Genomic DNA, 14,531 nt, shown 5'->3' with positions numbered 1-14,531 from the left:
GTATATTTTCCTTTCCACCCCCCCCCCTCTTCCCCTGAATGCAAATCCAGCGATGCCCCGGCAGCATGGGGAGGTTTCAGAAACGGCGTCCAATCATAGACTCGCAGGCTACCGCTCATGAACCAATGAATGTGCGGCAGCTCGTCTATAAAAGCCAAACTTCTGGCGGTTTAACCCCGTGTTTACGTGCGATTGCAACTCTTTCGTGGCGGGATCCAGGCATTGAGATGGCCGAGACAGCTCCTTCCCCGGCGCCTCCGCCGGCAGAAACCTCTGCCAAGAAGAAACAGCCGAAGAAACCGGCAGCTGCAAAAAGCCGTTCTGTGAAGTCCGGTCCCAGTGTCTCCGAGCTTATTGTGAAAGCAGTCTCTGCGTCCAAGGAGCGCAGCGGAGTGTCTCTCGCAGCTCTTAAAAAAGCACTCGCTGCTGGCGGCTACGACGTAGAAAAGAATAACAGCCGCCTGAAGCTCGCTCTCAAGGGTCTGGTGTCTAAAGAGACCCTGATCCAGCTGAAAGGAAGCGGTGCCTCTGGCTCTTTCAAGCTGAACAAGAAGCAGCCGGAGAGCAGAGAGAAGACATCAAAGAAGAAGGAAACTCCCGTAAAGCCTAAAAAAGTAACCCCTAAGAAGTCTCCCAAGAAAGCCCCTGCAGGAGTGAAGAAAAGCCCGAAAAAGATCAAGAAACCGTCGGCCGCTGCCAAGAGTCCCAAGAAGCCAAAGATTAAGGCGAAGAAAGCTGGCAAGAGCCCAGCTAAGAAGGTCACAAAGCCCAAGGCAGTCAAAAGCCCCGCAAAGCCCAAGGCGGTCAAAAGCCCCGCAAAGCCCAAGGCTAAAAAGGCAGCCTCGAAAAAATGAGGAGGGGGGGCATGGGTTTTGGAGCGCCTCTGGTGTGTGCTTTCCCACTTATTTCTTCACAAAAGGTTCTTTTCAGAACCATCATATCCTCCGAAAAAGGAAAAAAGCAGATAATCACCCGGCCGCGGCTATGTGGGCCTCCCGCTGAAAGCCTAGCCCCATACTTGTGCGTAGATTGACATATTCGGCCAGCGCTCTCGCTCGGAGCCCTGTCCGTAACAGAATAGAGATAAGGGGCGGGCTTAAAGATTGTGCTTTGCCGTTACTCGTTATGTCCAGCCGGGGACTCGGCCGCTCAACGGCTCGTTCGGTAGTGGGATAATTGTGTGAGATGTTTCAAGCTTGGGCGCGAACAACAGGGTTAATTTCGTGCATGCGAAGGGAAACAAGCTCGTTTGAGTGACAATGTGGTGGCTCTTAAAAGAGCCTTTGTGGGGGCTGTGGGGAGATCGCGTTCGCCCACACAGCGTTTACTTAGGCACGTTCACCTCTGATCCTGCGAGCCAGCTGAATGTCTTTTGGCATGATAGTAACCCGCTTAGCGTGAATAGCGCACAAATTGGTGTCTTCGAAAAGCCCCACCAGGTAAGCCTCGCTGGCTTCCTGGAGAGCCATGACAGCAGAACTCTGGAAACGTAGATCGGTTTTGAAGTCTTGAGCAATCTCACGGACCAGCCGCTGGAAAGGCAGTTTTCGGATAAGCAACTCCGTAGACTTCTGGTAACGACGGATTTCTCTTAGAGCTACGGTGCCCGGGCGGTAGCGATGTGGCTTCTTCACGCCCCCGGTAGCCGGAGCGCTTTTCCTCGCAGCTTTGGTCGCCAGCTGCTTCCGGGGAGCCTTTCCTCCGGTGGACTTACGGGCTGTCTGCTTGGTGCGAGCCATACTGACGCGTGCGGATACGATTCACCGACAAATACAACGTAACTGTAACGATTCTGTGGCCAACTCAACCCCTTTATAGGGTAGCGGTAAATGTGATTGGATACGCGTAATCACGCCCCTCTTTTTCATAGGCTAGGACGATGGTTTGAAAAAGCCAGCCTTTGATCAAGAGACTTCGGTGTGGAGCGTTATCTTTTTTTAATTTATTTAAATTAAATGCTCGAATCGGTCATGTATTCGTTAGCTGCGGTTCTTTTTTTATTTATTTCTTCTCCTCTCTTTTGTTCAGCCTCCTACCTAGTGAAACTGTGTACTGGCTGACCGTTAACAGCGATACGGCGACAGCTAAAAGCCCGCCTTTATCTTGGCCGCCGTTTGGCGTTTATTTACAGCGATATGCTGCCACCTAGTGGTAAATGAGGGATCGTCGAAAGCGATCACGTGGAGGTGAGGGAGGCAGAAGCTTAAGGTACTTGATGCAGTAGAGAGGTTTGATTAATAAAGGCTAGGCATCTTTGAAAGCAGATGCGGGCTTGGTGTAGGGAGTGGCGCAAAGGAGGTTGGTTTGAATTGTTCATATCCGGTTTCCTTTGATATTCCTAAATAGCCAATCGGTGTCTGAGGCACGCTTGGGAGCTTCTCCAGCCAACCAACGTGAAGCATATATTCAAATAGCAACGCCCCCTTGAGGCATCATGGTGCGGTTCCCTATCAGGTCCGTCGAGTACGTATAAAAGAAAGCGGGCTGGCCGTCAGCGAGTGTTGTGCTGTGGAACTCGTGAAGTAGGCGTGATCATGTCTGGCCGTGGCAAAGGAGGTAAGGGACTCGGGAAAGGTGGCGCAAAGAGGCACAGGAAGGTGCTTCGGGATAACATCCAGGGTATCACCAAGCCTGCTATCCGCCATTTGGCTCGCAGAGGAGGCGTAAAGCGTATCTCTGGGCTGATCTATGAGGAGACTCGCGGTGTGCTCAAAGTGTTTTTGGAGAACGTGATTCGTGACGCAGTCACTTATACTGAGCATGCCAAGAGGAAAACCGTTACCGCTATGGACGTGGTGTATGCCTTGAAACGCCAAGGCCGTACTCTGTACGGTTTCGGAGGTTAAGCTTGTTGACTCGTGACCCTGAAACACCCAACGGCTCTTTTCAGAGCCACCCACACCCTCTCTTAGGCTATGATCATGTTGTCCCCGTGTCTGCCCGTGCTTTTCTATGCACACCTTGAAATAACCAGCTGAACAGTGGCTGGGTCTGGCTATAGATTGAGCTACTGGCAGGATCGGAATGCTGGGAGTTGGGCCCGTTTGCAGAACATGTGCTGGGATCGGCAGCTGGTGTACTCCAAAGGCTTGCGCGGGGCTCGCTTGAATGGGGGCCGGGACGGCCCAGGTTTAATAGGTGCCGTCTGTGGTAGTTATCTGTATTCTGTATGTCCCGGTATGTGGGTGAATTTTATTATGCCTTTGTCGTCCCCTTATGTGTTATCCTGTCCGTGTGCCACATGTCCTGCCCACGACACTACCGAGTTATGTATTATTGGGGAAAGCCCGTATACTACAGCGCCACCGAGGTTCCTGAAGAGCTGTGTCCTCTGCCAGGATCACGCATTGTCCTTTTCAGGACAACAGACCCACGATGTAGCTCATCTTCGGCTAGCCACAGTGATAAAGCAGCCCCTTCTCTCTGCAACGCTGGTTCTGTCTGGCGGTGAAGGGGTTAATCTCCGGCATCCCAGCAGGAGAAATCAGCAATTAGCTGGAATACCCAGTCAGAGTACAGGTCGGTGCCGTCACAGAGGAGGCGTAAAGCGTATCTCTGGGCTGATCTATGAGGAGACTCGCGGTGTGCTCAAAGTGTTTTTGGAGAACGTGATTCGTGACACAGTCTGGATACCCCAGCTAACCTGGAGGAGTGAGAAGCACATTTCAATGCTCTTCCCAGAGCTAGCATGTCCCCGACAAAAGCGCTAGATCAGTTACATAGCTCTGAGATGGACGATGTGGGTGGCTCTCAAAAGAGCCTTTGTTTAAAAAAGTGAGAGAACGAGAACTTTACTTGGCGCTGGTGTACTTGGTAACAGCCTTGGTGCCCTCTGACACAGCGTGCTTGGCCAGCTCTCCAGGAAGAAGGAGGCGTACAGCAGTCTGAATCTCCCGAGAAGTGATGGTGGAGCGCTTGTTGTAATGGGCTAGGCGTGAAGCTTCCCCGGCAGTGCGCTCAAAGATGTCATTGACAAACGAGTTCATGATGCCCATGGCCTTGGAGGAAATGCCAGTGTCGGGATGCACCTGCTTCAGTACCTTGTAGACATAAATCGCGTAGCTTTCCTTTCTGCTCTTCTTGCGCTTCTTCCCATCTTTTTTCTGGGTCTTCGTAACAGCTTTCTTAGAGCCTTTCTTCGGAGCAGGCGCAGATTTCGCTGGATCAGGCATCGCGTCTGCTTTCGTTTTCGCACGCAATTCAAGAGAACATGATTAACACTGAAATTACTGCGCCGGGCCCTTCCCTTTATAGGCACCGCATGCAAATAAGGCCGTTCTGCTGTCTCGCGTCCGATTCGATGAGGTTGTCACGTGAGAAGATGCGGCCGCCCATGAAACGCAGTGCCTACACCGATTGGTGTCTCAGACTATTTCCACCCGATTGGCTGTTTTGGAAAGGAACCAATCAGTGACAAATAGCGTCACGGGGGGGGGTAAATGAGCGGTGTTTCTTTGTAACATACTTCTTAATCACTTGTTCGTGTGGTCGGTTGTCGAGCGAAAGCATGTCTGGCAGAGGAAAACAAGGTGGAAAGGTTCGCGCTAAGGCAAAGACACGTTCTTCCCGTGCTGGTCTGCAGTTCCCTGTCGGCCGTGTGCATAGGCTTCTTCGCAAGGGTAATTATGCCGAGAGAGTAGGCGCCGGCGCACCCGTGTATCTGGCAGCGGTGTTGGAGTATCTGACTGCTGAGATACTGGAGTTGGCTGGTAACGCTGCACGCGACAACAAAAAGACCCGTATCATTCCTCGCCACCTGCAGCTCGCCGTTCGTAACGACGAGGAGCTCAATAAGCTGCTCGGCGGGGTCACCATTGCTCAGGGAGGTGTTCTACCCAACATCCAGGCGGTGCTCTTGCCCAAGAAGACAGAGAGCCACAAACCTGCCAAGAGCAAGTGAGTGCAGTAATCGGTAACCGCAGGGCAATTAGCAAACATCACCAAAGGCTCTTTTCAGAGCCACCCATAATCTCTGGAACAAGCTATATCTGTCTTGCTATAAACATACTGCAAACTTCTTTAAAGGCAACTGCTTTCCACTGCAGTTTTCCAGCCCGATGTTTAGTTGGTGAGCTTAACGGTGGTTAAACACCATTCATACAGGCTACATCATACACCCTACCGCCCCACCCCTCACCCCCCGGCCGTTTCTGGGTTAAAATTAGGGATTAATCTAGCCTTGGTGCAGTATTAATCTAAATTTTATTAAAGACAGGAGGCGAGTATTTTGCATTAACCTTCTTTACTGTTAACCTCCAGCAGCAAAACAGTTAACAGAAACAATAAAAACAACCAATAAGAACACAGTAACAAGTCTATAAAAGTCTGCACATCTTGGCACTCCTCCTCTTTCTTTGCGCAGAAGCTGAACCGACAGTCAGGAACAGCCCGGAAGAACTCAGGAACACAAAACCACGCTGAGAAGAACCACAGCAGCGTCAAAAACCTCAGACAACCGGAGGACGACCTGGAAAAACAAAGAATCGTGAAAGTACCATGCAACCATAAGCCAAACATGACAGAAAAAACACCAGGCACGGTAATGAGACAATATACTAACAACAGCCCGACAACAACCCCCCAACAAAACCCCAAGACAGCAGGGGAGGGCAGGGCGGGAAAATACTCGCCTCCTGTCTTTAATAAAATTTAGATTAATACTGCACCAAGGCTAGATTAATCCCTAATTTTATAGCAAGACAGGAGGCTTCGTATTTTGCAATTTTAACGCCCCGAAACCAACGCCAAAGCGGCGTGAGCCGGGGCCCGAAAATAAAAAGTCCGAAAAGTAGATTCCCGTGACCAATCCGCCGCTGACAAAAGGTCGGAAAGGGAACAGCCCGCGGAGAAAGCCGCGGAGGCAGCGGCACCGCGGACCGAATGAGCCCCAAAGGAACTATCAATACCGGCCAAAACGAGAATCCACCGGATCCACCTGGAGAGAGTGGGAACAGAGACAGGCCGAAAAGGACGCACGTAGGAGATGAAAAACGGACCAGAAGAGGAAGACCGAAACGGGGCCGAACGGGCCAAATAAGCCTGAACACAGCGAGCCACGCAAAGGCGCGGCCGGTCAGGAAAATAAGGGTAAGAGACAGAAGTAGAACTGGATTTAGTTCTACGAAAAACGGAGACCGATACCCCGTCAGGAGAAAAAACAAACGAGGATACATCAAAAGCCCGAACGTCAGACACCCGACGGAAAGAGACGAGGCACAACAACAGAGCAGTCTTGGCGGAAAGCTGGCGAAAGGACAAACCGTCGTTGTCCGGCCAACTCTCCAAAAAACAAAGCACCCGGGAGACATCCCAAAAGGACTCATAACGAGGCCTAGGGGGCCTAGAAAGACGAACACCTCTGAGAAGACGGCAGACCGCTGGATCCTTACCGACACCCAAGCCCTGAACCGGAACGTGAGCTGCCGAGATGGCCGAACGAAACAAGTTAATGGTGCGGTAAGACCAAAAAATTAAGAACCGCCGTCACAGGAGCTGTAAGGGGATCAAGGTGTCGAGCCAAACACCAGCTACCCCAGGCATGCCAAGCCTGGAGGTAGGACCGTCTGGTACCCGGAGCCCAGGATCCCCAGAGCAGATCTCGAGCCGACTCCGATAAGCCCGGCACATGCCAGGATCCCCGGAAACCGACCAGGCCACGAGAGTCAACCGATCCTCGAGGATGAGAGGGTGAGGGTTCCCCTCCGGATCCCGAAGCAGATCCCAAGACGAGGGAAGGATCAGGGGATCCGCACACGACAGTTTCAGAAGCAACGGGAACCACGGCTGTGTCCTCCACAGGGGTGCTATCAAAAGGATTGAGACACCCTGACGCCTGACGGAGTGGAGAGTCCGGAGGATCATGTTGAACGGGGGAAAGGCATACGCTCCCTGGAGCGGCCACGACTGCAGGAAGGCATCTACCGCCAAGGATAGCGGATCCGGGAGCCAACTGAAGAACGCGTCTGTCTGACAATTCGCTCTGGACGCGAACAGATCCAGATGGAGGGGACCGCGACAAAGGTGGAGAGAGTGGAACACGCTTGGAAGGAGATGCCAATCGCTCACGTCCCTCCAATGCCGGGAGAACCAGTCGGCCACGAGGTTCTCCTTGCCCGGCAGGTACTCCGCGCGGATGGACAAGTGGTTGTCCAGGCAGAACTGATAGAGCTGCTTGGTGAGCTCTGTGAGGAGCCTGGATCTCGAGCCCCCCAGCCTGTTGATGTAGCGGACGGCGGAGACGTTGTCCATGCGCAACACTAGGGAACAGTGAGTAACCCCCTTCAGGAAACTGCGAACCGCGAACGAGCCCGCGATGAGCTCCAAACAGTTGATATGAAGGTCGCGTTCCTCCGAAGTCCACGGACCCCCGGTAGCCACGTCGCCGCAAACGGCCCCCCAACCAGAGAGGCTTGCGTCCGAGTCCAGGACGAAATCCGGGCTTGACCCGAAAATGGCACGACTGTTCCACGCATCCATGTGGACCAACCACCAGTGGAGCTCCAGCCGAGCATCGTCTGACAAGGAGATCATCGCGTCGTAGGAGGCCGACTCGCGAAGATGCCGCGTCTTCAGTCGCTGGAGGGCCCTGTAGTGGAGCGGGCCCGGAAAGATGGCCTGAATGGAAGCCGAGAGCAAGCCAATGACTCTGGCGAGATTTCGAAGAGAAACCAGGCCGCCACGAAGGAGCCTGCGAATCTCCTTCTTTATGACCAGGACCTTGTCGCGAGGGAGCCTGAGGACCGCCGCCACCGAGTCGAGAGAAAAACCGAGGAACTGGATAGACTGCGTCGGAACCAAGACCGACTTGGCCTCGTTGATAACGAAGCCCAAGTCCTGAAGCAGATGAACCGCAAGGTAGGTATCGCGACGAAGGGACTCGACGTCCTGGGCCATGAGAAGGATGTCGTCCAAGTAAATTATGGAGCGAATCCCGCGCGCTCGAAGGAACTCCATGACGGGCTTCAGGAGTTTGGTGAAGCACCATGGGGCGGAGCTGAGTCCGAACGGAAGGCAGGTGAATTGCCAGAGGAGGCCTTGCCAGCGAAATTGAAGAAATCTCCGATCGTCGAGATGGATAGGGACAGAAAGGTAGGCATCCTTGAGGTCGAGGCGGGAGAACCAGTCGTTCTCCCTTAGCAGGTCGCGGAGGAGATGAATACCCTCCATCTTGAAGTGACGATACATCACATGTCTGTTGAGAGACCGAAGGTTGATGACGGGGCGGAACTCCCCCGATTTCTTGCGCACCAGGAAGATATTGCTGACGAAACACGGAGGGGAGAGCGCCCGTTCTATGGCACCCTTCCCTAGAAGGGAAGAGAGCTCGGCGTGGACCAAGGAGGCCGCATCGAGAGACAACCTGGGGAGTGGAGGTGGAGAACTCTGACAAGGAGTGGAAAGGAACTCCAGCCGAAAACCCACTACAGTTTGAAGGACCCAGGGATCTGACGTAAGGCGAGACCAAGCATGGAAAAAATGGGCGAGCCGACCCCCGACAGGAATATGAGGAAATATATGAATCAGTCTTACCTGAGGCTGATCTTCCTCTGGTGGACGTGTAGCCTCTGCCTCGGTATCCACCTCAGAATGGGACTCGAAACTGGGAACGGTAGGTGGTGGAGGCGTCTGGAAAGCGGGGTCTAGAGGCCAGCGAGGCCGTTCTGCTGGCGGCACGACCCCTCTGCCGACCAGCACTGGGGGAAAAACGAGTTCCCGTGCGAAAGACACGTCTCATGTTACTCTGGGCCTTGTTGAGCGAGGTGAACAGATTGACGTGCTGACTGAGGTCCTTGATGAACTTCTCACCGAAGAGTAGACCCTTGGCGTCAGCGCCCAGTTCCTTGGGACCTAATTCGGCCAACTTGGCATCCAATTTAAATAGGGCTGCCTTACGTCGTTCAGACGATATCGCACAGTTGGCGTTGCCCAGCAAACATAAAGCTCTCTGGGTCCAGTCACGGACCAGATGGGGATCCAGGGGAGAGCCGTCAGAGATGGCCTCGTCGGCCATTTGGAACACCTGGGTCAAGGGGCCCGCTACGTCGAGGAGCTTATCCTGTGCCGAGCGCAAGCCCAGTTCAATGCCCTTACGAGGGTCTTTGCCATTCTTGGTTAGAAAAGTCACAAAGGTCTGATCAAACTCGGGCGTATTGAGAACTTTGTCCCGGACCGTGGGTCTAGGACATTCCGAGCGGAGCCTCTGGCGCACCTCTTTATCCAGGGGGCGACGAATCCAGAACCTCAGGAACTCTGCAATGTGGGCAGATGGTGTCCATTCCGAGGAACGAGGATGGCGCAGAGCCCTGGGGTCGAACAGCGGGGTACCCAGATCATCAGTGACCTCAAAAGGTTGATCCGGAGCGTGAGACGGGTTGAAAGAGACCTTCGGAGGATCTGGAGCGAAGTCCTGGTTCCGCAATGGGGAGGCCGGACCGGAGGAGCCAGCACAATATTCATCTAGAACCTCATAGTCGGTGAGGTCTTCAGTAGGGGAAACCATAGGAAAGGTTGAACTGCGGGGTTTCTTCAGCGGAGCTTTTCCCTTCCCAGATGTGGAGGGCAATTCGTCCCAAGTGCGCTTGTGAGAAACTGCCGTAGCCGCAGGGGATGCAAGGCCGCCAGTGTCAGAATCCTCCACCTCAACAGGGGAAGCGGGAGGCGAGGAAGGGCGAGCAGAATGGCGTTCCTCCAACGCAGTAGGGAAAGACGCAGCCAGGGCGGAGCGAAGCCAGGCTTGGACAGCGGCAGGAATTTGAGTTTGAGATTCGTCAGCCATTGCACTCCAAATGTGTCTATGGGAACACAAAAAATAACAGGAGTGAGTAAAATCCGAGTTCGGATGTCGGCAGTAAACTGGGGTTCACCCAATATGGCAGTAAGCGCTGAACAGGGGGTCACCCCTGGGAGAGGCTGAATACAGTCCGTAACGTGGTGGCAGAGTGGGGTTCACCACAAATGATAACCGCAGGGGTTTACCCTTGATATAAGCGGTGGGGTCACCGTAAGGCCGAAAGGGGGTTACCCTATGGCAAATAGAGGGCAATGAGGAGGCCCTAGGCAGCAGGGGGTTCACCCAGAAATACTGAAGGGTTAAAATCCAACGTGGGAGTATTGGGCCACAATAAAAGAAAAACGACTTTAAAAGAAATCTGTGGTGTGAAGCTACACCTGTAGGAAAAGAAAATTTGCACACAATGCGGCCGACAAGGCCCAAATACAAAAGAAATAATGAATAAAGGATGCGCAGCGTGGTGAAGGCCGCCGGAAAACACCAGAGCCGCCACCACGCCGCGGGACACCGGGAACAGAGGCCCCGCGATGAACGAGGCCGCCGTTCAAAGAAAAATAGGACGTCCCACGGCAAGAATGAAGGCCGCGGAATGGAGACGAGATGGGCCGCAACGCGGCCCGAGCTCCCCTGGCACGGCGACGGAGACCGGCCGCGGGGCGAAAGAGCCGCGAGGACTGCGGAGCCAAGAGGCGGGACAGAGCGCGGTAAAATAAAACCGCCGCGGAAAGGACGACCAGCCGCCACAGGGGGCGAGCCCGCCGCAACGGAAGGAGTCGAACCGCCACAGGTAAGAGGACGAACGCAGCCGAAAATGGCGGGCCGCCGCGCAGTTGAAACGCGGCAGCACACCGCTCGCGAGGGGAAGAACCACCTCGCGGCAGGCAGATAAATAACCCACGGGCAGAGATCCGCCCGGGAGTAAAGGAGCCCTGGGGCACGTGGCCAACAAAAGGCCGACGCACCAGGGCAGGGAGGAGGAACAAACGCGAGAAACACAAGCGCAGGTAATGGAAATATAAAAAACAATAATAATAAGGATAAGGGTAGTGGCGATAAGAAAAAAACAACTAAGTAATGTAAATAGAAGATACTGGAATGTTCTCACCTGGAGGTTAAGCAGCAAAGAAAGAGGAGGAGTGCCAAGATGTGCAGACTTTTATAGACTTGTTACTGTGTTCTTATTGGTTGTTTTTATTGTTTCTGTTACTGTTTTGCTGCTGGAGGTTAACAGTAAAGAAGGTTAATGCAAAATACGAAGCCTCCTGTCTTGCTATAAAATTCGAGGCAAAGCTGCCAGCACTTAAATGGATAAATATGGTTCTCAAGAAAGGTGGGTGGGCAAGTGCGACCACACGGTGGCAGCATTGCATAGGAAATTGTGGTTTACCGCAGATTAAAGTGGCAGAAGCCGGGGAATCCCTCAGCTGTGATGATCGTGTAGCTGGCAAATGGTCTGGGGAGCGTATTAATGAATTTGATAATCACTGTGAGAGAGACCCGTGAGTAGCTCCATTGTAGACATCTCCCTTGCCTCTGAAAGCTTAATTGCTAAGAAGGGATTAACCCTTCATATACCCCAAAGTAGTGATGCGAAGTTCAGATCAGTAAAGTGAATCGGATCATTTCGAGTCATTCATTGAAATGATCCGATTCATCCGAATCTTCGGGTCACTCAGTGTGACTCATAGGAGTTAGTGTTTCCCCAGTCCCTCCCTGCAGTCAAACTAACGATTGTCCCTGCCCCTTTCATTAGGGTCAATGAACCCTCCTGCCTGCCTGCCTACTCTAGCGATGTCACTGAAGGCAGAGAATCGTTCAGAGATTCGAACCATTCAGAGAATATCACTGACACCACACTTTTATAAATAAATACATTAATAATTTTCACTGCCCCCAGGATTTAGATTCCCCTTAGATTGCCCACCTTTAGATTGTTTTACCTCTAACTGCACCTTTAATTAACTTTATTAAATTAACCCTCAGTCCTCAGCATTAAATTAACCCTAAACACCCCATTAACCATTACTGCCCCTAAATTAACCCTGAAGACCCTCATTAACCATAACTGCCCCGGCGCGGCTATCGGACCCACGCCGGCTGTCCCTTACCGTCCTACCTCATCCATGTATCTCCTGCCCTACCCATGGACTTCGGCTCTCGTAGCCCAGACACCCCCGCAGAGACTGGGGATCCCTTGTCACTGGTGGCGATCAGGCGGTGCGGCTATCGTACAAATGCCGGCTGTCCCGGGGAAACTTCGATTTGCTGCCGCTCGGGGTCCCTACGGATATTGCGAGGCTCGGTTGCCTAAGCGTGGTGCCGGACCGTCTGGGCAGGGAGGGAAGATGTGTGCCTGATTTATGACCTTTTTATCACCTAACCTGTATATAAGCCTGTGTGTTTCCCCAAAAAAGTCTGTTACTTCCATGGAACGTTAGTTTCGTCTAATGCTTCAGGGACCCGCTGGATCACTAATTGTCCTTTTCAGGACAATTACGGCACTGTACTCAGCTAGGCCTCAGCGGGCTGCGGTGCCGTGAAGCTAGGGTCACTGGACCAGCTCGTGAGCCCTGCTCCGCTAGTGTCGGTGTGACGGACCGACCAGGGACCTCAGGTTCTCCCTCTCCGCCAAGAGCGACTTCTCCCTTCAGGACAATAATTCCAGAAGATTTTTCTGCCGGAGAACAAAATTCAGAACATTATCAGCCTTACCAGCTTGATTCTTTCCAGACGTCTTTCCAGTCTATGGCTTATCATGCGACTTCTTGGACTGATGGTTTCTACAAGGCCTGCCATGGCATGGGCGCTTCTGCATATCCGTCCTCTACAATGTCTCGTCCTGTTGATGCCCTCCGGCCCAGTGTCAACATCAGGTGGTGGTGGAGTATGTTGTCTCTGAGGCGACGGTGGTGTCTCTTTGCGCCCTTCATCCCAGGGCCAACATCAAGTGGTGGTGGGGTATGTTGTCCCTGGGGTGAAGGTGGTGTCTGTCCCCAACATCAGGTGGTGGTGGAGTATTTTGCCCGTGAGGCGACGGGGGTGTCTGATGACACCCTCCGGAACAGGATCAACATCAGGTGGGGTTGGAGTATGTTGTCTGTTGGCACTCTCAGGCCCAGGGTCAACATCAGGTGGTGGTGGAGTATGTTGTCCCAGGGGCGACGGTGGTGTCTGCTGACACCCTCTGGCACAGGGTCAACATCCGGTGGGGGTGTAGTATTTGCCCCTGAGGCGACGGTGGTGTCTCTTGCCGTTGTCCGGCCCAGGGTCAACATCAGGTGGGGGTGGAGTATGTTGCCCCTGATGTGACGGTGGTGTCTGTTGATGCCCTCCGGCCCAGGGTCAACATAGGGTGGTGGTGGAGTATGTTGCCTCTGTGGTGACGGTGGTGTCTCTTGCCGTTGTCCGGCCCAGGGTCAACATCAAGAAACACGTCCAGGCTCCTTTTGAACTCTTTTATTGAGTTTGCCATTACCACTTCCTCTGGCAGAGAGTTCCATAATCTCACCGCTCTTACTGTAAAGAACCCCCGTCTGTGCTGGTGTAGAAACCTTCTTTCCTCCAGCCGTAGAGGATGTCCCCTTGTTATAGATACAGTCCTGGGAGTGATCTCTGTACTGTCCCCTTATATATTTATACATAGTTATTAAATCCCCCCTAAGCCGTCTTTTTTCCAAACTAAATAACCCTAATTCTGATAATCTTTCTGGGTACTGTAGTCCTCCCATTCCCCTTATTACTCTGGTTGAACCCTCTCCAGCTCCACTATATCTTTCTTGTACACTGGTGCCCAGTACTGTACACAGTATTCCATGTGTGGTCTGACTAGTGACTTGTACAGTGGTAGAATTATTTCCTTGTCGTGGGCATCTATGCCCCTTTTGATGCACCCCATGATTTTATTTGCCTTAGCAGCAGCTGCCTGACACTGGTCGCTACAGGTAAATTTACTGTTAACTAAAACTCCTAAGTCCTTTTCCATGTCAGTCATCCCCAGTGTTTTCCCATTTAATACATATTCCCAGCCTGGATTTTTCTTCCCTATGTGCATAACCTTACATTTATCTGTGTTGAACCTCATCTGCCACATCCCAGCCCAAGCCTCCAACCTATGTAGATCCATTTGTAATCGTGCACTGTCCTCTATTGTGTTAACCACGTTACAGAGCTTAGTATCGTCTGCAAAGATTGATACTTTACTATACAATCCCTCTACAAGGTCATTAATAAATATATTAAAAAGAATAGGACCCAAAACTGACCCCTGTGGTACCCCACTAGCAACAGTAACCCACTCAGAGTATGTACCATTAATAACCACCCTCTGTTTCCTATCACTGAGCCAGTTACTTACCCACATACACACATTCTCCCCCAGCCCAAGCATTCTCATTTTATGTACCAGCCTTTTATGTGGCACCGTATCAAATGCTTTGGAAAAATCAAGATATACGACATCCAGCGATTCACCCCGATCCAGTCTTGAGCTCACCTCCTCATAAAAGCTGATCAGGTTAGTTTGACAGGACCAATCCCTTGTAAACCCATGCTGATATGGAGTCATACACTTATTTTCATTGAGATACTCCAAAATAGCATCTCTTAGGAAACCCTCAAACAGTTTACACACAACAGAAGTTAAACTAACAGGCCTATAATTCCCCGGGTCACTTTTTGTCCCCTTTTTGAATATTGGCACAACATTTGCTATGCGCCAGTCCTGGGGAACAGACCCTGTCAC

At 52.3% G+C, this 14,531-nt stretch overlaps 1 protein-coding gene and 1 pseudogene across 1 annotated transcript; one reads left to right on the top strand and one right to left on the bottom strand.

Annotated features, from left to right (window-relative positions):
- LOC149279710 (enoyl-CoA hydratase, mitochondrial-like) overlaps window positions 1–14,531 on the bottom strand; it is a 324,415-nt pseudogene that overhangs the window by 47,677 nt on the left and 262,207 nt on the right.
- Window positions 228–854, top strand: LOC149279732 (histone H1.01-like). The gene has a single exon (XM_089501012.1). The coding sequence runs from the start codon at window positions 228–230 to the stop codon at window positions 852–854; it is 627 nt and encodes a 208-aa protein (XP_089357138.1).

The sequence above is a fragment of the Sceloporus occidentalis genome, unplaced genomic scaffold, assembly GCF_023333645.1.
Source record: "Sceloporus occidentalis isolate IW3139 unplaced genomic scaffold, rSceOcc1.0.p SCAF_161, whole genome shotgun sequence".
NCBI classification, from domain to species: domain Eukaryota; kingdom Metazoa; phylum Chordata; class Lepidosauria; order Squamata; family Phrynosomatidae; genus Sceloporus; species Sceloporus occidentalis.
This window is presented reverse-complemented; position numbering and strand designations above follow the sequence as displayed.

What these genes read in the sequence shown, in the direction of transcription:
- LOC149279732 (XM_089501012.1), top strand. Translation starts at nt 228, where the DNA reads ATGGCCGAGACAGCTCCTTCCCCGGCGCCTCCGCCGGCAGAAACCTCT.